The sequence below is a fragment of the Ornithorhynchus anatinus genome, chromosome 16 (assembly GCF_004115215.2).
Source record: "Ornithorhynchus anatinus isolate Pmale09 chromosome 16, mOrnAna1.pri.v4, whole genome shotgun sequence".
NCBI classification, from domain to species: domain Eukaryota; kingdom Metazoa; phylum Chordata; class Mammalia; order Monotremata; family Ornithorhynchidae; genus Ornithorhynchus; species Ornithorhynchus anatinus.
The window spans coordinates 42,018,319-42,040,523 of NC_041743.1; the positions used below are offsets into that span (position 1 = coordinate 42,018,319).

Sequence of the window (22,205 nt, forward strand, 5' to 3'; positions counted from 1 at the left end):
TAAGGGGCAGATCTGCTAATTGTGGGGGTGGCCTGAGGAGCTGCTTTACCTTCAATTAGGTTTTCTGTTGTTTGTGTCCTCCTTCTTGCCGAGGTGCCCTGACTCCTGAAGTGGAGGGGGATGAGGGCGCTGAGCGCTGAATGAACGTGAAGTTAGACTCATGGTCCGTCAAACAATCAATTGTATTTATTGAGCACTTACCGTGAGCCCAGCACTGGACTAGGGTCTTGGGAAATACAATTTTAAAAAAATGTGGTACTTGTTAAGCACTCATTATGTGCCATGCGGTGTTCAAAGTGCTGGGATAGATACAAATGTATCAGGTTGGACACAGTCCCTGTCTCACTTGGGGCTCACAGTCTTAATCCCCATTTTACAGATGAGGGAACTGAAGCACAGAGAAGTGAAGTGACTTGCCCAAAGTCAAAAAATTGAAAAATGGTGGAGCCAGGATTAGAACTCATGACCTCTGACTCCCAAGCCCCTGCTCTTTCCACTAAGCCACACTGCTTTTATAGTGTTCCAAGCACTGGATTGAGTACCATAGAACAGTTAGTTGAGGTGATCCCTGCCCACAAGAAGTTTACAGTCTACGGGCCAGAGCTAAGCTTCCTCTTACTACCTAACCCCCCAATGCCAAACACAGCTTTCCCTCCTTGCCCACTCCCCAGTTCCTGTACCCCAAGACTGCTGTTTTCTGTGCACAATATTACTCTGCTTTAGCCAGGTAAGATCAATAAAACAAGAAAAGAACACATGATGGGAAGATGCAGTGGATCAGTCACAGCTCCAGACTGGGTCCCAAGCTGGGGAAGGGGGGTTGGGACCCCTGGGGAATGTAGGGAATGAGAAGAGCACAGGCCTGGTAGTTAGAGGACCTGCGTTCTGCCATTTACCTGCTGTGTGACCTTGGGCCAATCACTCCACTTTTCTGGGCCTCAGTTCCCTCATCTGCAAAAGAGGGATTCAATGCTTTGTCTCCCCCCTACTTAGACTATGAGCCCCATGTGGGACCTGGTTATCTTGTATGTATCCCACATCATAGTACATTGATTGGCACATAATAAGGACTTAACAAATATCAAAATTATTATGATTATTATTATTTTCTGTCACTGTTCTGGGCCAGGGGTCTCCTTTGTACCCAATGGTTACATTGTGATTCTGCATCCTGGAACTGGAAAGGTTTTCCAAAGGTCATCTAGTCCATCCTCCTGTCTCCAAGCTGGATGGCAAGCATTAGGCACTGATGGGTCAGTAGTCAGCTTCACCCTTTCTGCCTCTCTGGGTTTATCTATATTTTTTTAATGGTATTTGTTAAGGGCTTACTACGTGCCAAACACTAAGTATTGGGGTAGATACACGTCAAGTAGTTTGGACACAATCCCTGTCCCACACAGGTCTCACAGTCTAAGTCTGGAGGGAGAACAGGAGGAGTGAGTGACTTTCCCAGGGTCACAGAACAAATATTTGGCAGAGCTGGGAAAAGAACCCAGGTCTTCTGACTTCCAGGCCTCAGCTCTTCCCACGAGGCCGGGCTGCTTCTGTCTCCCTCTTCTTCCTCCTTTCCAGGAATATCTTTGCCTGTGCTCTTTGGTTCTGGGAGTGCCTTTGAGTTAAAATGACCGTATCTTCTAGGATTCAAAGTGGAACGGGGCTCAGGATGTACACGGAGGTGGGGGCTTTCAATGGTCTGAGAACAGAGGGGAGAAAAAATGAGGAAAGGCAATGAGAGAGAGGGAGTGACATGTATATGGGAGGTAACAGAGAGACCCAAGAGAGCTGGTGGGTGATGTGGTTTGCCGGTGGCAGGGTTATATTATCAGTCCCTATTTCCTCCCGTTTGTTCCACAGCAAAGTACGACATTAACGCAATCCCAAAAAAATCCTTCCACCAACGAACCATTTCTTCCTCTCAGTGAGTTGGCGGCAAATGAGAGGATTCCGATTTACTCAGACTCCCCCTTTTCTTGGTATTGTTTTAGCTGCCTCCCCGTCTCCGTCCTCCTTCCCTTCTCCCCCAATCAAAACCTAACTCTGATCCATTCATACATCCTCACTCCCACTCTCATCCTCCCACTCTCACACCAGTTCAAGCAATCAGTCATATTTATAGAGTGGTTACTCTGTGCAGAGCACTGTACTAAGCACTTCTCCACTCCCTTCCGTGTTGTCCTTGCATTTGAATTTGCATTCTTTTCTCACCCCCCTCACTCTCAGCCCCACAGCACTTTCGTACATATCTGTAATTTATTCATTTATATTGAGTCTGTCACCCCCTCTAGATTATAAGCCTGTTATGGGCAGGGAACTTGTCTATCAACTCGGTTATAATGTATTCTCCCAAGCACTTAGTACAGTGCTCTGCACCCAGTAAGCGCTCAATAAACGTCATTGATCGATCGATCGATCGATTGTTCTGTGGCGCTGAGACTTGCTGGGTCTCCCTTCCTCCCCCTTTTTGGTGCCCGCTAACTGGATGCCTCCAGCTGTTCGCCCCTGTTTGTGACCAAAATTGGGCCCCTGTCGTGTGGGCAATAAATAATTTTTGCAAGCGACTCTACAGATTTGCTTAACTGCTAGGTTCTAACTTTCAAGTTTGCCATTAACTTTTTTGAGCAAAAGTCCTGCTGTCAGAGTCCTGGCACCATCCCACCCGAAGCGAAATCCACTGCCAATTCTTCCGTGACAGCTTAGTCAGAGGTGTGGGGGAAGACCACCGAGGGCCGGCCGAGCAGGGAGGACCAGTCCCGGGAGAGCCACCCTCTCAGTTTCCCCTCCGCTCTCCGCCCAGTTTCCCGTCTTCGGGCAGTCCTCCTCGGGCGGCGACAGGTGAGGTGGGCACGGGGGAGCGGGGCATCCAGCCAAAGTTTTTCTCCTTTTGATTTCACTGCAGCAGAAAGGACAGTAAATCAGCCTCGAGGAAGACCTTCGAACTCTCCCTCACGCTCTCTAGGTCACCGAAATCTGCGTCTGGACAGGGGCCCCGCCTTCTCCCCGTAAACCTAAAGGAAGGTGTGAGGTAAAATGGCTCTGCCCATTTGGAGTTTCCATCTTCCTTCTAAAAATCCAATTTGGAGGGCCAGAACTTCACATCCTCCCTGCCTGAGCAGACTATTCCAGGGATTTCCTGCCCAAGGCAGCCGGGGTGCAAATTTCCCAGTTCCAGGTCCCCGAGTCTTCTACGGCCCACCCCGACATGGCCGCCGTCGTCTTCTCTTCTCTGGGACGTGCACGCCCAAGCTCGCTTTCTTGGGTGAGTCTACTCTCCCCTCAGGCTGTAGTCCACTCTCCCCTCAGGCGGTCCGCTCCTTCAGGATTTCAAGTTGCCCTCAGCCTGGGACCGACATCAGTATGGCAGTATTGGCCCTGTTCTCTTTATTCTTGTCGCTCCCTGAGTCAATCAATCAATTGTAATGATTGAGCACCTACTGTGTGCCTAGCACAGCACTAAGAGACTGGGAGATGGTGATAGATCCCTGCCCTCAAAGAGCTTGCAGTCAGTAATCGATCTTTTGCTAAAGCCTTATGGGGTGGAAATGAAACTAGTAATAATAATAATGATGATGGCAATCGTTTAGCGCTTACTGTGTGCTGAGCACTGTTCTAAGCGCTGGGGTAATCAAGTTGTCCCACGTAGGGCTCTCAGGCTTAATCCCCATTTTACAGATGAGGGAACTGAGGCACAGAGAAGTCAAGTGACTTGCCCAAAGTCACACAGCTGATCAGTGGCGGAGCCGGGATTAGAATCCACGACCTCTGACTCCCCAGCCCATGCTCTTTTCCACTAAGCCACGCTGGTAGCTTCTCTAGTAGTAGTAAAGGTATTTATTGAAAGCCCACTGGATTCAGTGCACCATACTGAGCACTTGGGAAAATACAACACAAATATGGGACATGTTCCCTGCCCACAAAGAGCTTGCATCTAACAATAATAACTCTGGTATTTGTTAAGCACTTACTATGTGACAGGCACTGTACTAAGTGCTAGGGTGGATACAAGAGGAGCAGCGTGGCTCAGTGGGAGGAGCACGGGCTGGGAATTCAGAGATCATGAGTTCAAATCCCTACTCTGCTGCTTGCCAGCTATGTGACTTTGGGCAAGTCACTTAACCTCTCTGTGCCTCACTTCCCTCATCTGTAAAATGGGCATTAAGACTGTAAGCCCCACGTGGGACAACCTGATCACCTTGTATCCTCCCCAGCGCTTAGAACAGTGCTTTGCACATAGTAAGCACTTAACAAATGCCAACATTATTAGTATTATTACAAGCTAATCGGGTTGGACACAGTCCCTGTCCCACTTGGGGCTCACAGTCTTCATCCCCATTTTACAGATGAGGGATTGAGGCCCAGAGAAGTGAACTGACTTGCCCAAGGTCACACAGCAGGCAAGTGGCAGACCGGGATTAGAACTCAGGTCCTTCTGACTCCCAGGCCTGGGCTTTATCCATTAGGCCATGCCACTTCCCTTCTCTAATAGGACTTGGGTAGACAGAAGGTAGAGGACAAGGATTTGGTGCTGCTGGAAAATTCCAAGGAAAATTATAGAAGTCATAGCCTGTGCCCCAAGGATCTCACAGTCTAGTGAGGGGAGGGGGGAGAGACATTTATATTTTAAACCCAGCGAAACCTGAGAAACCTTACAAGAGTGATGTCACCGTAAGGGGACACTTCCAAATTTCAGGGCTGAAAAGAGAGCTTCTCAAGGCTAAAATCTCTGCTTGTATAAGCTCGAGGACTTTATTCTTTTAAATTCCTTCCCCGGTTGGTGCCTCCGCTGGGGGGATGAGGGACGAATCAGGCTGGGGAAAGGGTCTGTGACGAGATGACTTCTAGGCTCCCGAGAGGCTGCTCTAAAAGATGCAGAACTGGAATCAGCCTGTTTGCCTCTCACAGTTGATACACTAAATGGACTTCAGTCTCAATTCCCAGGCACCTCTCCTCCCGGGACCGTCACGGCCGGTCGGGAAGAAGGGATTGCAGCCGGCTGTGAGGAGAAAAATGGCCTCATCCTTCGGGAAGAAGGCGTGTCGGCTCTACAGTTTCTACAGCAAAAAATCCAAGAGCTTTCCCTCTCGGTAAGGGGCTTCATTGTTCAAGGCTTACGCTCATGTGAAGGAAATGAGACTTGAGAGGTGTTCCATAATTGATGTGTCGCTTTCCTCCCCCCACGCTGTGAAAACTGAAAATGGTTGATGGAATTTTTTGAGTGTTTATTTTGTGCAGAACACTATTCTAAGTGCTTGGGAGAGCATGGCATAGTTGTTGGACACGAGCCCTGCCCTCAAGAAGCTTACAGCCTAGAGAGGAGTTACAGTGGTCCCCAATTCTTCTGTGGGGTCCTCTAGTCTGGGAGGATCTAACAGGCGTGTTCGTCTCTGTATAATTCACCAGTCAATGATATTTACTTAGCACCTACTGAGGCCCACACACTGAACTATGGGTTTGGAAGAATGTTATGGAAACAAGGCAGATTCCCTGCCTTCAAGGAGCTCGCAATGTTAACTGTACAGAGCTGGCCCCTGACCTCCTTAGGGTCTTAACCCAGCTTTAAGAAGTGGAAGCTCAGGGTTTCCAGGCAGAAGCTGGCCCCTGGAGAGGCCACCTGGTAATTTATCCCACCTCGACGACCGCGTCCGTCTCCTCGCTGACCTCCCTGCCCCCTCTCCCTTCCAACTCAAATCCACACTTCACTCTGCTGCTTAGATTATTTTTCTCAAAACTCGTTCAGTCCACATCTCCCCATTCTTCAAGAACCTCCACTGGTTGCCCATCCATCTCCACATCAAACAGCAGCTCCTTACCATCGGCTTTAAAGCACTCAATCAGTCTGCCCCATCCTGATTGAAGTGAAGTGAATTACCCACAGTCACACAGTAAACAAGTGGCAGAGCCAAGATTAGAACCTAGGTCTCCTGACTCTTTGGCCCTCGGTCTTTCCACTAGGTCCCGGCCAGGATGATGGGTTCAGGGCTTCTGGGGCTTGAAGGACTGTAAGGTTGTTGTGGGCAAGGGATGTGTCTACCAACTCTGTTATATTGTCCCTTACCAAGCGTTTAGTACAGTGCTCTGCACAGTGAACGCTCGATAAATATGAATGATTGATTGGAGGAACTACTCAGTCCCCTCCCTGGTTGCGTTAGTCCTCTTTGAGTCCTGATGAACCAGTCCCTGCTTGCCCAATACCCAGGGGTGAGTGTCGGTGGCTGGTCTCTCTGCCCCGCCCCCCCAGACTCCTCCAGAACCGGCCCCTCACACTTCTTCCCGCAGGAGCAGAGAGACTCCTTCTTGGTGGCCGACCTGGGAGAGCTGGTCCGGAGACACCGGGGCTTCCTGCGGGCTCTGCCCCGGGTGACGCCGTTTTACGCCGTGAAATGCAACAACAGCCCCTGGGCGCTGCAGACCCTGAAGAATCTGGGCACTGGGTTTGATTGTGCCAGCCAGGTAGCTCTAACCAGCCCTGGGGAAGAAGGGGAGGGACCGTGGGGATGAGCGAAGGTCCCAGGGTGGCCAGAAAGTGACGGGTCCCAGTCTGAGGCTGGGGTCGGGTTTCCCCACGGGACAGGCCTGGTGGCCTGTGGGGGCGGGGAGGGAAGCTGGACTTCTTGCCCTTTCTAGTGGTGGGGGGCGGAGCACCTCTGTCTTGCCTTGGACCCATCCCCTGCCCCTACTGTGGTCACCCAACTTCATCCTTGATCCCAATCCTGGAAGCTTCATCCAGGAAACTGGAATTCTGAGATTCTCCCTGGTTGGGGTCAGAAAGTGAGACGTTTTGGACTATAAGTAGTACCTAAGTGATCGTTCGATCCCCTTGGCCAGATCCACTAAAACCTAGGGAATTCGTCATCAGTGTCCTCTCTGTCTGACTCTCTCCTACTTCAGTCTCCAAGTCGTGCCTTGGTCCGGTGGTCATGAAGCAAATTGAGGACTACTAGGTCTGGGCTGGGGCAGAAGCCCATTTTAGGAGGAAGTTTTCATTCTGGGGCTAAAGATTGGTATTCTAAACTCCCTTGAGGGCACGGAAAGGACTCTCTGCTCTCACTTCCTCCTGCTTTCTACTGCTGCTGTCTGCTAGCATCCGATAACCAGGGAGCCCAAAGTCTACTTCTAAGTGGAACCGTGGAGGTAAACCGTCGAACCGGAGGGAAGGAACATCCAGCCAGATTGCTCCCGTGAGCCAGCCTGAAATTTCCAGTGGCCAGGGGCTCGCTGGCAGTGAAGAGTTCCTCGACGGCTCAGTGGTGAAGCTTCTGGGCCGACGTCCTCTACCTCCACCCTCCCCTCTCCTCCCATCTCTCGTTCGGAGTGGATTGTGTATCGTCTTCCCAGCGTGGAAGGGAACCCAAGAATTATGGCTGTTTCTCTCATGTTGCAGGGTCCCCTCTACTCTTGGTCAATCTCTTCCCCCAGCCCCATTTCCCCCGATCCCTGGCACAACCTCAGGTGCTGACTGCAGTGGGTGGGGGCAGAGGGAGGAGCCTGTGTAACCCTGTGCTCTGGGTCGCTCAGGGGGAGCTGGAGCAGGTGTTGGAGCTGGGAGTCCCAGCAGCCCGGATCATCTACGCCAACCCCTGCAAACAGACGTCCCACATCCAGTTCGCGGCCAGTCACGGGGTGCGGCTGATGACCTTCGACAACGAGGGGGAGCTCACCAAGGTGGCCAAGTTCCATCCCACCGCCAGGTGAGGATACGTTCCCAAAGGTCGGGGGGGTTCTCCTTCACCGACGGGGTGGGGATCCTCAAGAACCCGTGGACAAGTCGCCCTTTTATAAAAGGTTGGGGATCAGTGGTTTGACTGACGTTCTTCAAGATGAATTCCTCTATTATTAGGTCCACTATAAACAGAATACTCATGATCATAATAATAATGATGGTGATGTGATGATGGTATTTTGTTAAGTGCCGACTGTGTGTCAAGCACCGTACTAAGCGCTGGGGTAGATACAAGCTAATCAGGTCGGGCATAGTCCCTGTCACATGGGGTTCACAGTCTTAATCCCCATTTTCCAGATGAGGTAAATGAGGGCCAGAGAAGTGAAGTGACTTGCCCAAGGTCACACAGCAGGCAAGATTAGAACCCAGGTCCTTCTGACTCTCAAGGCTCTGCTCTATCCACTAGAACATACCGCTTCTTACATTTATCACAAACATTATTTGCTAAGTGCAGGAGTAGATGCAGAGCAATCCAATCAGACACCAATCCCGTCCCTTCTGGAGTTTTCAATTTAAATTCCAACTGTTTTCAGCTATTTTTATCCTCGTTTTACAGATGGGGCAAATGAGGTCCAGACAGGTTCAGCGACTTGCCCGAAGCCAAACAGCAGGCCAGTTCTCTAAGCAAATTTCCTTAATGTCTTCAGCTGTCCAGGTCCCCACACTGAAGTGTGGTGGAGGGAAGGTTGGGTCAGTTCTCTAGAGAAGACGACTGCCCAGTTGGCTTTAATCTCCAGGTGCTAGGAAAAAGGCACTGGTGTTTGCTGGCTACCTTGGGCAACTCGCTTAAGTTCTCTGTGCCTCAGTTTCCTCATCCGTAAAATGGGGGTTCAAAACCCATTCTCCCTCCTATTTAGACTGTGCGCCCCATCAATCAATCGATCAATCCCATTTATCGAGCACTTATGATGTGCAGAGTTCTGTACTGTAATACAACAGAATTAGACGTTCTCTGCCCGTAAGGACCTTACAGTCTAGAGGGACTGTGTCTGTGCTGATCATCTTTTATCTACCCCAGCGCTTAGTACAGTGCTTGGCACATAGAAAGCATTTAACAAATACCACAGTTATTATTATTATTATTATTTATTGTTTGGAACCCTCTGGTCCACCCTTAGAAAGGGGCTTTTCTCTAACGATGCCAATATAGACCTCACTACTGAGGCAAGGAACAAGGGCTTTGAATCTAGGGTATTGAAGCAGAGTGTCCTAGTGGATAGAGCCCGGGCCTGGGAGTCAGAAGGATCTGGGTTCGAGTCCCGGCTCCCCCACTTGTCTGCTGTATGACCTTGAGCAAGTCGTTTCCCTTCTTTGTGCTTCAGTTCCTTCCTCTATAAAATTGGGATAAAGACTATGAGCCCCATGTGGAAAGTGGACCATATAATAATAATAATAATGTGTGCAATAATCATATTTGTTAAGCGCTTACTGTGTGCCAAGTACTGTGCTAAGCACTGGGGTATATACACGATTATCAGGTTGCCCACATGGGGCTCACAGTCTTAATCCCCATTTTACAGATGAGGTAATTGAGGCACAGAGAAGTGAAGTGACTTGCCCATAGTCACACAGCTGACAAGGGGTAGAACCGGGATTAGAACCCACAACCTCTGACTCCCAAGACCGGGCTCTTTCCACTAAGCCATGCTGCTTCTCTGATTAGCTTGGATTTGCTCGACTGCTTATTACAGTGCCTGCACATCGTAAGTACTTAGCAAATACCATTAAAAAAATGTACTGAGGCTTACAATGTACTGAACCATTCACCTGCTGTCCCAGGAAGAGGAGTGGTCTGTGTCTGGGAGCAGTCAAGAACCTTTCTCCATTTGTCTTCTGACCTGAGAGAATGACCCGCTCCTCCCTTTCCCCACAGCATGGTCCTCAGGATCAAGACCGAAGACTCGGAGAGCCTGGCCCAACTGAGCGAGAAGTTCGGGGCGCCCCTGGAGAGCTGCCCATGCCTGCTGGAGGCTGCGAGGGCACTAGGCGTTGCAGTCGTGGGAGTCAGGTGAGACTGAGAGGGAGAAAGAGAGAGAGAGAGAGCGCTCCCTGAGGGAATCCTCCCCGGTCCTCCACTTTCTCCTCACAGCCCCGATCGGGGATGCGGGGGTGAGGCTGACCACGCTGACTGCTTTCCGTGTGTGCAGTTTCCACGTGGGCTCCGGCTGCCAGAACTCCCAAACCTTCAGGCGGGCCATTGAGGACGCCCACCGGGTGTTTGAGATGGGAAGACAAGAGGGGCACGAGATGCGTTTACTGGACATCGGTGGCGGGTTCCCGGGCAACGAGAGCTTCGTGCCCACGTTTGAGGAGGTGAGAGGGCCGCCGATCGAGAGTTAAGCGGGGAAGGAGGAGGAGTTGGAAGGCACTGGGTGGGGGGTTAGTCTTGACTGGTTGTCAGGTTCCAGGTTGTGATAGCTCTTAGAGGGGCTCGGAGCTGCCGATGAGTACTTCCACAGATATTCGATCAATCAATGCTATTTATTGAATACTTACTGTATGCAAAGCATTGTACTAAGCACTTGGGAGACTATAACGCGAAAGAGCTGGTAGATACGTTTCCTGCCCACAAGATTAATAATAATAATGTTGGTATTTGTTAAGCGCTTACTATGTGCAAAGCTCTGTACTAAGCGCTGGGGGATACAAGGTGATCAGGTTGCCCCACATGGGGCTCACAGTTTTAATCCCCATTTTACAGATGAGGTAACTGAGGCATAGAGAAATTAAGTGACTTGCCCAAAGCCACACAGCCGGCAAGTGGCGGAACTGGGATTAGAACCCGTGACCTCTGACTCCCAAGCCCAGGCTCTTTCCACTGAGCCACGCTGTAGTCTAGCGGGTAAGACAGACATAAAAATAAATACATAGATTACAGATATGTACCCAAGTGCTGCGGGGCTGTGACTAGGAAGTGCTTAACGGTGACAGATCGACACACAGCGACACAGAAAGGAGAGGGAGAAGGGAAACTGAGGGCTTAATCGGGGAAGGCCTCTTGGAGGAGGTGTGATTTTAGCAAGGCCAAATATTTACTATTAGTCCCCCGGGTCGGATTCCCCTCGGAACCGTGAACTGTGGCTAGGGGGGTTGCCGCCGATCGGAAGAAGAACTCCACTCCGGCCCTTCCCTCCACATTAGATGGCGGAGGTGATCAACTCCAGCCTGGATCGGCATTTTCCAGAAGGCTCTGGGGTGGAGCTCATTGCAGAACCTGGGAAATATTACGCCATGTCCGTGTGCAGAGCCGCCGTCAACATCATAGCCAAGAGAGAGGTGGTGGAGGAAGGTGGGTCCGGTTGCCATGTTGTTGTATCGTATTCTCCCAAGTGCTTAGTACAGTGCTTTGCGCACAGTAAGCACTCGATAAATGGGATTGAATGAATAAACCAACGGAGGCTGACTAATGCAGGTGAGTTCAGTGAAACTGACTGAAGCCCAGAGAGGCGACGTGGGCTAAAGGAAAGATCTTTTGGCTCGGAATCAGGAGGCTAGGGTTCTAATCCTCGGGATCCTCAGCGAGCCATCTAACCCTCCTGGGCTTCCGTTTCTTTCTCTGGAAACGAAAAGACACCAGCTCTCCTTTTTTTAACCTTGTTTATGGTATTCGTTAAACGCTTGCTACGTGCCAGGCCCTAAACTAATCAGTAGATACAAGCTAATCAGGTTGGACACAGTCCATGACCCACGTGGGGTTCACAGTCTTAATCCCGGTTTTCCAGCTGAGGTGACTGAGGCACGAAGAAGTGAAGTGATTTGCCCGAGGTCGCACAGCAGACAAGTGGCAGAGCCTCTGAGTCCCAGGCCCACGTCCTTTCCACCGGGCCACACTGCTTCTTGGACTGTGAGCCCTGTGTGGTTCAGGGACCGTGTCCGATCTGGTTATCTTTTACCTCTCAAAGTGGCTGACACCTAGTAAGTGCTTAATATTTAATTAAGGCCTCGTGTGTGACCCCACGAACTCTGAATCACACACATCACGGTGGAGTCTTGTGCTGCTGAAACAGCATGACTGCATGGAAAGAGCACGGAACTTGGGAGTCAGGGGACCTGGATTCTAATCCTGCCTCCTCCACTCCCCTGCTATGTGACGTTGGGCGAGCCACTTCTCTGGGCCTTTCCTCTGCCTCCTACTTAGATCGTGAGCCCTGCATGGGCCTGGGACCGGGTCTGACCAGAGAATCTCATATCTACCCTAGCGCTTAGTACAGTGCTTGGCACATAGTAAACACCTAACAAATGCCATTATAAATAAATAAAAGTAAATAAAGTCAGTGCATTTACTTAGCGGGCTTGGTAAGGGGAAGGAAAGGCAAATGTAGCTTTTCAACCCTGGCTCGGGCCCTGACTCTTCTCCTCTATTCCAGGTTCCAAACGATTTATGTACTATATGAATAATGGGGTGTACGGCTCTTTCCAGAGTTTTGCGTTGGAAAAGATCGAACCAAAACCTATCGTGATGAAGGCAAGTGGAGAGACCTGGGGATGGTGGGGGGCGGATCGGGATGACGTGCTGAAAATGTCTCTTTCTGACCGAATTAAGAGTCTAGGTTTCTCCAGGCCTTGTCGTCAATCAGTGGTATTTACCGGTGCTTCCTGTGTGCTGAGCACTGTACTAAGTGCTTGGAAGAATACGATATAATAGAGTTGGAAGGCATGTAGCCTTACCAAATACCTCAATTATTTATATTATTATTATTTAATTATTATTATTTCCTTTTTTGTGGTATTTGTTGAGCACGTACTGTGTACCAGACACTGTTCTAATCACTGGGGTAGATACAAGTTAATCAGGTAGGACACAGTCCATGTCCCACATGTGGCTCACAGTCCCAATCCCCATTTTCCGGATGAGGTAACTGAGGCACAGAGAAGTGAAGCGACTTGTCCCAGGTCACACAGCAGACAAGTGGCGGGGCAGGGATTAGAACCCAGGTCCTTCTGACTCCCAGGCCCGGGCTCTATCCACTAGGCCACGCTGCTTCTCTGCTCTACCTAAGCTCTACCTGATTCCTCCGCCCTCCCTTGTCCTCCGTGCAGAAGATCAGCTCTGAGCTCCCTGTCTATCCTTGCTCCCTGTGGGGTCCCACGTGTGACAACTTGGACAAGATTACGCAGGATGACATTCCGCTGCCCGAGCTGGACGTGGGGGACTGGCTGATGTTTGAGAACATGGGCGCCTACACCGTCACCCTCACCTCCACCTTCAACGGCTTCCCGGCACCCCCGGTCCACAATACCGTCAGCAGAGAGCTCAGGTGAGAGCCTCGGCCAATAAGGGCAGGGGATCGACAGAAGCTGGGAGGCCTAGTGGAAAGAGCGAGGGCCCGGGAGTCAGAGGACCTGGGTTCTAATCCAGACTCTGCCGCTCGTTTTGTTAATGAGGTGTACATGCCCTTGATTCTATTTATCGTGTTTATGTTATCTTGTTTTTGTCCGTCTGTCTCCCCGATTAGACCGTAAGCCCGTCACTGGGCAGGGCTTGTCTCTGTCTGTTGCCGAATTGTATATTCTAAGCGCTTAGTACAGTGCTGGGCACATAGTAAGCGCTCGATAAATACTATTGAATGAATGAATGCTGTGACCTTGGACAAATCTCATCATCATCATCATAATAGTATTTGTTAAGCGCTTATTTTATGCTAGGCACTGTTAAGCGCTGGGGTGGATACAAGCAAATCAGGTTGGACGCAGTCCCCGCCCCACATCACAGACTCAATCCCCATACTGAGGCCCAGGGAAGCGAAGTGACTTGCCCAAGGTCACACAGCAGACAAATGGTGGAGTAGTGATTAGAACCCATGACCTTCTGACTCCTGGACCTGTGCTCTATCCACTACACTCTGCTGCTTCTCTGGGCCTCAGTCTCCTCACCTGTCAAAATGGGGATTAAGAGTGTGAGCCCCATGTGGGACATGGGTCGTGTCCAACCTGATTAGCTTGTATCTACCCCAGGGCTTAGTACAGTATCTGGCTCATCAGGAGAGCTTAACAAATACTGTAAAAAAATTGGTGGGGGGCAGTTAATCAGAGAAGTTCTCCCCGCAGAGGTGCCATTTTAGAGGGGCTTCGAAGGTGGAGGGGAATGTGATTTGGCCAGGTTTAGTGGGGGAGATATGCCAGAATGGAGGCTAGATATGAACGATGGGTAGCTGTCCCCTAAATGGTTGGAGCTAATAATAATAATGATGATGATGATGATGGTATTTGTTAAGCGCTTACTATGTGCCAAGCACTGTTCTAAGTGCTGGGGGAGATACAAGGTATTCAGGTTGTTCCATGTGGGGCTCACAGTCTTCATCCCCATTTTAGAGATGAAGGAACTGAGGCACAGAGAAGTGACTTGCCCATAGTCACCCTGCTGACAGGTGGCGGAGCCGGGATTAGAACCCATGACCTCTGACTTCCAAGCCCGGGGTCTTTCCACTGAGCCACACTGCTTCTCTGTTCTCCTATATCCCAGCTCTGCCACTTGTCAGCTGCGTGACTGTGGGCAAGTCACTTAACTTCTCTGTGCCTCAGTGACCTCATCTGTAAAAAAGGGGATGAAGACCGTGAGCCTCACGAGGGACAGCCTGATGACCCTGTATCTACCCCAGCGCTTAGAACAGTGCTCTGCACATAGTAAGCGCTTAACAAATACCAACATTATAAGGTCGGCAAAGGAGGGACAGAGCAAGGAAGTGGGATTTGACATTGCCAGTCCTGCCAACCAGTCAATTAATGGTATTGATTGAGCACTTACTGGGTGCGAATCACTGTACTAAGCGTTGATAAATACAATGTAATAAAGTTGGTAGACACGATCCCCGTCCACAGGGAACTTCCAGTCTACAGGAGTCCCTTGGAGGTCCCATATCTGTTAAGGAGTAGTTTGTCGGAAAGCAGCTTGGGAAAAACTTTCTTAATTTAAATGGGAATATTTCTCTTTCCAGCCACTGGGTAATGTGAGGTGGAGACCCCGTCGCTGCCTGTTGCCTCAGGAATCAAGGCTGACTACGACCTTCTCCTCGGGCCTGCACAACCCGCTCCTCGCTGTTGCTTTCTCCCATTCATTTTGCTTTCGCCACTGTCGGTCAGTCAGACGTATTTATCGAGCGCTCACTATGTGCAGAGCGCTGTACTAAGAGCTTAAAAGAGTGCAATATAAAAGACATTCCCCGCCCACAACAAGCGTACAGCCCTTATTGCTACTGTCCTTGTCTGTCCGGCTCCCCCGATTAAACCGTAAGCCCGTCAAAGGGCAGGGACTGTCTCTATCTGTTACCGATTTGTCCATTCCAAGCGCTTAGTACAGTGCTCTGCACATAGTGAGCGCTCAATAAATACTATTGAATAAATGAATGAATGCTTCAGCGTGATGTAGTGGGTAGAGCACAGGGCTGGGAGTCAGAAGGTCAAAGGTTCTATTCCCGGCTCTGCCACTTGTCTGCTGTGTGACCTCGGACAAGTCACTTGACTCGTCTCCCCTTTCTAGACTGTAAGCCTGTTGTGGGCAGGGATTGTCTCTCTTTATTGTTGAATTGTACTTTCCAAGTGCTTAGTACAGTGCTCTGCACACACTAAGCGCTCAATAAATACTAGTGAATGAATAAATGAATGAATGACTTCTCTGTGACTCAGTTACCTCATGTGTAAAATGGAGATTGAGACTGGGCCCATGGGCCAGAGACTGTGTCCGACCTGATTTGCTTTAAGCACTTAGTACAGTGCTCTGCACACAGTAAGGACTCAATAAATACAATTGAATGAATGAATGAATCCACCCCAGCGCTTAGAACAGTGCCTGGCGCAAAGTAAGCACTTAACAAATACCATCATTATGTATTATTACAGTAGGCGTTTTACAAATGCCATCACTATTTTTTCATAGAAACAGCCTGGCTCAGTGGCAGGACCCTGGGCTTGGGAGTCAGAGGTCATGGGTTCTAATCCCGCCTCCACTGCTTGTCAGCTGTGTGACTTTGGGCAAGTCACTTCACTTCTCTCTGCCTCAGTTCCTTCATCTGTAAAATGGGGATGAAGTCTGTGAGCCCCATGTGGACAACCTAATTACCTTGTATCTACCCCAGCGCTTAGAGCGGTGCTTGGCACATAGTAAGCGCTTAACAAATACCATCATCATTATTCAATAGTATTTATTGAGTGCTTACTGTGTGCACAGCACTGGACAATTCGGCAAAAGAGGCAGTCCCTGCCCAACAGCGGGCTCCCAGCCTAAAAGGGGGAGACAGACAGCAAAACAATAGGCAGGCATCAATACCATCAAAATAGATAAATAGAATCATAGATAGATACACATCATTAATAAAATAAAGTGATATTTATTACTTGTTTTGTTTTGTTCTGTTTTGTTTTGTTGCCTGTCTCCCCCGTTTAGACCGTGAGCCCGTTTTTGGGCAGGGATGGTCTCTATCTGTTGCCCAATTGTCCATTCCAAGCGCTTAGTACAGTGCTCTGCACATAGTAAGGGCTCAATAAATACGATTGAATGAATGAATGAAAAGAAGCAGCGTGGTTCAGTGGAAAGAGCCCGGGCTTGGGAGTCAGAGGTCATGGGTTCAAATCCTGGCTCTGCCACTTGTCAGCTGTGTGACTTTGGGCAAGTCACTAAACGTCTCTGGGCCTCAGTTACCCCATCTGTAAAATGGGGATGAAGACTGGGAGGCCCACGTGGGACTACCAGATCACCTTGTATCCTCCCCAGCGCTTAGAACAGTGCTCGGCACATAGTAAGCACTTAAATACCAACGTTATTATTAGAGAAGCAGCGTGGCTCAGTGGAAAGAGCCTGGGCTTGGGAGTCTTAGCTCATGGGTTCGAATCCCGGCTCTGCCACTTGTCAGCTGTGTGACTTTGGACAAGTCACTTAACTTCTCTGGGCCTCAGTTACCTCATCTGTAAAATGGTGACTATGAGCCTCGTGTGAGACCACCTGATGACCCTGTATCTCCCCCAGCGCTTAGAACAGTGCTCTGCACATAGGAAGCGCTGAACAAATACCAACATTATTACTTGATTCTATTTATTGCTATTGTTCTTGTCTGTCTCCCCCGATTAGACCGTAAGCCCGTCAAAGGGCAGGGACTGTATCTGTTACCGATTTGTACATCCCAAGCGCTTAGTCCAGTGCTCTGCACATAGTAAGCGCTCAATAAATACGGATGGATGGATGGATGGATGGATGGATGGATGGATGGATGGATGGATGGATGGATGGATGGATGATGAATGAATGGATGGATGGATGGATGGATGAATGAATGAATGATTATACTGTTTTAAAAAACCCATCACGGGAGCGGGCAGAGAGGCGACGCATCACCGGCCGCTCCCCACTAGGGGGCGGGCGCGGCTTTCCGGGCTCCTCTCTATGGTGACGGGCGGGAGGGGGGGCCGGAAAGCGGGGCGGCGATGTCGCACGGCGGGCGTGGTTTACGGCCGGCCTGGTCGTAAAAGGGGTGGGGCGGGCGGTCGCTCGGTCCGTGAGGGGAGAAGGACGCGGCGACCGGGAGCGGCTGCAGGTGACGGGCGGGGGCGGGTCGGGCTCCTATCAGACGAAAAGGGGGAGAGAAACAACGTGGTTCGGTGGAAAGAGCCCGGGCTTGGGAGTCAGAGGTCGTGGGTTCGAATGCCGCCTCCGCCCAGCTGGGTGACTTTGGGCCGGTCACTGCTCTGGGCCTCAATGACCTCATCTGGAAAATGGGGATTCAAAGTGCGAGTCCCACGTGGGGCAGCCTCATCACCCTCCATTCATTCAGTGGTATTTATTGAGCGCTGGCTATGTGCGGAGCACTGGACTAAACGCTTGGAAGGGACAGTTGGGCAACAGAGACCAGCCCTGCCCAAGGACTGGCTCACGGTCTACAGTGCCCGGCACACAGTAAGCGCCTAACAAATACCATTATTATTGTTATTAAGAGGAGAAACGTGGCTCAGTGGAAAAAGCCCAGGCCTGGGAGTCAGAGGTCATGGGTTCTAATTCCCCCCTCAGCCCCTTGTCAGCTGTGTGAATTTGGGCCAGTCACTTCTCTGGGCCTCAGTGACCTCCTCTGGAAAATGGGGATTCAAAGTGTGAACCCCACGTGGGACAACCTCATTACCTTATATTCATTCATTCCATGGTATTTATTGAGCGCTTACTTTGTGTGCAGAGCACTGGACTAAGCACTTGGAAGGTACAGTTGGGCAACAGATAGAGACAATCCCGGCTCAATGATGGGCTCAAAATCAGTGCTTGACACATAGTAAGCGCTTAACAAATGCCGTCATTATTACTATTATTATTAGAGAGCACGGGCTTGGGAGTCAGAGGACGTGGATTCAAATCCCGACCCCACCACTTGTCAACTGTGTGACTTTGGGCAAGGCGCTTCAGTTCTCTGGGCCTCGGTGACCTCATCTGTAAAATGGGGATGAAGGCTGTGAGCCCCACGTGGGACAACCTGATTACTTATATCTACCATAGCACTTAGAACAGTGCTTGGCATATAGTAAGCGCCTAACAAATAACTTTTCCACTAAAAAAGGTTCTCCGGGGTCAGCTCACCACCCGCCCCGGTACCATCACCTCCTGGGGGAAGAGGCTCAGACGTAATTTTTTGTATTTGCAAAATCCTAAACTACAAGAACTTCACCACTGAGGACTTCGTGGTCTTATAGCCCTTAGAGCCCTTTCTTCTGGGATTGAGGCAACTGTTTATATACTATTAATCATATTTATTGAGTGCTTACTGTGTGCAAAGCACTGTAGTAAGCACTTGGGAGAGTACAGTATAACATCACATTCCTTGCCCACAATGAGCTCATATATGTAATATTACATTGTCTCTCTCTCCTTGTAAACTGTGAACTCGTTGTGGGCAGGATTGTGTCGTCGTATTGTACTCTCCCGAGCCCTTAGTACAGTGCTTTGCACGCAGTAAGCATGTAATAAATACGACTGAATGAGTGCTTTAAAAAAATATGACGTTAAGCATTTACTACATGACCGGCTTGGTACTAGGATAGGTTCCATGGAATACGGAATACTGGAATTGGAGTAATCTACACCGTGAAATATTCTTTTTGGCCTGATGTGGCTTTTCTTCTTGCCTTCCCCCTCTAGCCATGCCGTTCTTCGACGTTCAGTCTCGACTGGGCATTAACGTCGACAAATGGATGACCATCCAAAGTGCGCCCCAGCCCTATAAGATAGCCGCCACGTGCCACGCGTTTGAGAAGGAGTGGATTGAGTGTTCCTACGGGATCGGGGTCACCCGAGCCAGGAAGGAGTGTAAGCTTGAATATGACGATTTCATGGAGTGTTGGCATCGGACGAAAACGGTGAGGAAGCAGGGTGGCGGAGCTGGGATGCCGGGGTGGAGAGGATGAATGACTGTTTCTTTGGGAGGCCTTCTAGACTGGAAGCTTCTTGTAGGCAGGGGACATGTCCACCAAGTCTGTTATTTACTACCTTCCCAAATGCTTAGTACAGTGCTCTGCACACAGTAAGCGCTCAGTAAATATCAGTGACCCATTGATTAATACTAAAGGCTGGGGATCTTTACTGGTGTCCAACACTTACCTTCACTTCAAGCTATAGCCCAGGACTAGGATCTTTCATTCATTCAGTCGTATTTATTGAGGGCTTACTGTGTGCTAAGCACTTGGGAGAGTAGGATATAACAAACACATTCCCTGCCCACGACGAGACTTCAGTCTAGAGCGGGAGATGGACATTAATATAAATAAATAAATTACAGATATGTACATAAGTACGGTGGGGCATTCCAGGCCAGAGGCAGGATGTGGGCGAGAAGTCGGTGGCAAGATAGATGAGATGGAGGTGCAGTGAGTTGGTTGGTATTAGAGGAGCAAAGTGCGTGGGCTGGGTTGCGGCAGAGGAGTAATGAAGTGAGGTCGGAAGGGGCAAGGTGACCGAGTGCTTTAAAGCCAATGGTGAGGGGTTTGAAACGGAGATGGATGGGCAACCGCTGGAGGTTCTTGAGGAGTGGAGAAATGTGGCCTGAACATCTTTGCAGAAAAATGATCCAGGCAGTGGGAGGGACAGGTGTCCGGAAGGTCAAGCAAGGAGGCCGATAGTCATCAAGGCAGCAGCAGTTACCGTTCGGAGGCCTGGCCTACCCCAAGCCATTTACCTTTTTCCATCTTCTGAGCCGTTTTGGAAAGAAACAACCTGGAAAACAATGCAGGGCCCGTGTGCATTTATCGATTTTTTTTTTTTGCTTATTCTTAAATAGGCCACAGGCAGGATTGACCCTCAGGAATGGTCTGGCTAGGGAATTGACATAAAATGCTGGCTAATCTTGTGTGGCTTAGATTTTAGGGTTGTGGGGTTCCTGTGGCATATACAAGAGCCCGATGGATTCTGTCCTAATAGTAATTATGGTTCTTGTTGAGCACATACTATGTGCCAAGTACTGCTCTAAACCCTGGGATAGATACAGGTTAATCAGGTTGGACACAGTCCCTGTCCCACATGGGGTGCACTCTCTCCCCATTTTATAGAGGAGGGAACTGAGGCCTAGAGAGGTGAAGTGACTTGCCCAAGGACACTCAGCAGACATGTGGCAGAGCCGGGATGAGAACCCTGGTCCTTCTGACTCCCAGGTCTGTGCTCTATCCTCTAAGCCACACAGTTCTCTAGCCGCTAGTCTGTCTTCAGAGGCAGGAACATCTCCCGCACTTTAGGACCACCTTCAGTCAACCAGTGGTATTTATTGAGCACTTCCTGGGTGCAGAGCACTGTTCTAAAGCGCTTGGGAGAGTACAATAGAAGAGTAGGTAGACAGGTTCGTGTCCTGCCCTCTGTGGCCTGCCGACCCTCTGTCAGCGTGCCCCACAACGTGCCTCACAGCGTACCGCTTCTCCCCATCTGTCCACCCACCTCCGGACCACCCCTCCTAATGTACCGATTTTCTCATTGGCAGTTGAAACGGCTGCAGGCCATCGTCAATCAGAAGACCAAGCTGATGAAGGAAGGGACGTACACGCCGCCCGACCACCACACGGGGAAGGAGGCTCCCCGGCCCTGAACAGCAGGGTCCACTCCCGGGCCAGCTGGATGGGGGGGGAACAAGCCACCCCCCCGCCAGCCCCTTAATGTGTCTCTTGGGAAAGAGAATCTTCCCTCAGAAAGGTTCAAAAATAAAGCGAATCCCTTGCTTGTTCCCATTTTGCCTTGCCATCTGGGGATCCTCAGGGGAAATGCCATTTTGCCCCTGACCATCACGTACCATCAGGGGAAACGTGAGTCCCCTCTCCAGAAATACATGCTTGAAGAACAGCTGTCGGGGAAAGAAGATGTTTTCCACGAGGCCCGTCTCCCTCGGTCTCTGTCACGTTGCCCGGTGCACGGGGGGCCTGCCGGGGGTACACATTTGTGTCAGGGCTGAAGAGAAAACCGGCTGAGCCACCAAGTTGGAAAGAGGAGCTAACCTCTCACCAGACAAGGGGTTAAAGTCGCGTGTGCGGTGGGAGGGGGTCACCCTCTTCGTCTGCTCCATTGTTTGTGAAGGGCGCTGGAGGGGAATTGTCCGTAAACAATGCTAATCTTTCAAAGCCATGACCTGGCGTGGGCCACTGTGCCAGGGAACGCCCAGGCCCCAATAAGAAGCCGAGGGGAGCGGAACGGGTGGTGGGAAAACCCTTGGAGAAAGAAGACCTTCTGATCCAGAAGAGCAAAAGGACCACGCGGGAAGGTCTGACTAGATATTGTGAGGTGAGGTGGCCACTTCTAGATACTTAATGAGCAGCTGTGGGTCTCGAACCAGTTCCTGCTGCTTCCCCACAGGGGATGTTTGAGGTCTGTTCTGAGACCTGGAGAGACGGAGCTGGGCAATCCCGTCGTTTCCAGGGTCCACGGTAGGAGGCCACTGTCGGGACAGCTCAAAGTCAGAGACCCTCTGATATGGCCAGAGCCTGACCTCCGTGGGTATGGCCTTCCCTCAGGCCACCTTGAGTTTGGGTCATAAGGACCTGTGCTCTGGTCTCTGGGGAAGCAAGGTGCACTAGTAGGAAGAGTCCGGGCCTGGGAGTCAGAGGACGTGGGTTCTAATTCCTGCTCTGCCACTTGTCTGCTGCCTGTTGTGGGCAAGGGCTATGTCTGTTTATTGTTATATGTACTATCCCAAGTGCTCAGTATAGTGTTTGACACAGTAAATGCTTAAAAAGTATGATTGAATAATAATAACGGTATTTAAGCGCTTACTATGTTTCAGGCATTGTTCTAAGTGCTGGGATAGATAGGTACAAGCCAATCAGGTTGGATACAGTCCCTGTCCCACATGGGGCTAAATTTTAATCCCCATTTTCCAGATAAGGTAACGCACAGAGAAGTTAACTGATTCGCCTGAGGTCACATAGCAGGCAAGTGGTGGAGCCTGGATTAGAAACTAGGTCCTCCTGACTCCTGGGTCCATGCTCTATCCCCTAGGCCATTCTGCTGTGTGACCTTGAGCACATCACTTCACTGATCTGGGCCATC

The 22,205-nt window shown here is 50.2% G+C and overlaps 2 protein-coding genes across 4 annotated transcripts; both read left to right on the forward strand.

The window, feature by feature from the left end:
• Nucleotides 1-2,645: 2,645 nt before the first annotated feature.
• On the forward strand, nt 2,646-14,877 carry LOC100077254 (antizyme inhibitor 2-like). 3 transcript variants are annotated; one of them, XM_029080265.1, is made up of 12 exons: nt 2,710-2,832; nt 2,957-3,022; nt 3,164-3,256; nt 4,923-5,081; nt 6,274-6,447; nt 7,513-7,685; nt 9,591-9,725; nt 9,865-10,030; nt 10,859-11,006; nt 12,085-12,182; nt 12,758-12,975; nt 14,653-14,877. In XM_029080265.1, exons 3-12 carry the CDS (start codon nt 3,200-3,202, stop codon nt 14,666-14,668), a joined length of 1,344 nt encoding a protein of 447 aa, XP_028936098.1. In that variant the 5' UTR covers nt 2,710-2,832; nt 2,957-3,022; nt 3,164-3,199; the 3' UTR covers nt 14,669-14,877. The 3 variants fall into 3 exon arrangements, with proteins under 3 accessions (XP_028936096.1, XP_028936098.1, XP_028936097.1); XM_029080263.1 differs by lacking the exon at nt 2,710-2,832 and adding an exon at nt 2,646-2,703 and having other exon boundaries at nt 2,897-3,256; nt 4,936-5,081; XM_029080264.1 differs by having other exon boundaries at nt 2,957-3,256; nt 4,936-5,081.
• A 2,274-nt stretch (nt 14,878-17,151) lies between these two features.
• On the forward strand, nt 17,152-20,893 carry NDUFS5 (NADH:ubiquinone oxidoreductase subunit S5). The gene is made up of 3 exons (XM_029081098.2): nt 17,152-17,241; nt 18,825-19,042; nt 20,650-20,893. Exons 2-3 carry the CDS (start codon nt 18,827-18,829, stop codon nt 20,752-20,754), a joined length of 321 nt encoding a protein of 106 aa, XP_028936931.1. The 5' UTR covers nt 17,152-17,241; nt 18,825-18,826; the 3' UTR covers nt 20,755-20,893.
• Nucleotides 20,894-22,205: the final 1,312 nt, after the last annotated feature.

What these genes read in the sequence shown, in the direction of transcription:
- LOC100077254 (XM_029080263.1), top strand. Translation starts at nt 3,028, where the DNA reads ATGGCTCTGCCCATTTGGAGTTTCCATCTTCCTTCTAAAAATCCAATT. An exon ending in GTTGCAGTCGTGGGAGTCAG is followed by an intron (nt 9,726 to 9,864) that starts GTGAGACTGAGA and finishes CCGTGTGTGCAG; the next exon opens with TTTCCACGTGGGCTCCGGCT. An exon ending in CAAAACCTATCGTGATGAAG is followed by an intron (nt 12,183 to 12,757) that starts GCAAGTGGAGAG and finishes TCCTCCGTGCAG; the next exon opens with AAGATCAGCTCTGAGCTCCC.
- NDUFS5 (XM_029081098.2), top strand. Translation starts at nt 18,827, where the DNA reads ATGCCGTTCTTCGACGTTCAGTCTCGACTGGGCATTAACGTCGACAAA. An exon ending in GTTGGCATCGGACGAAAACG is followed by an intron (nt 19,043 to 20,649) that starts GTGAGGAAGCAG and finishes TCTCATTGGCAG; the next exon opens with TTGAAACGGCTGCAGGCCAT.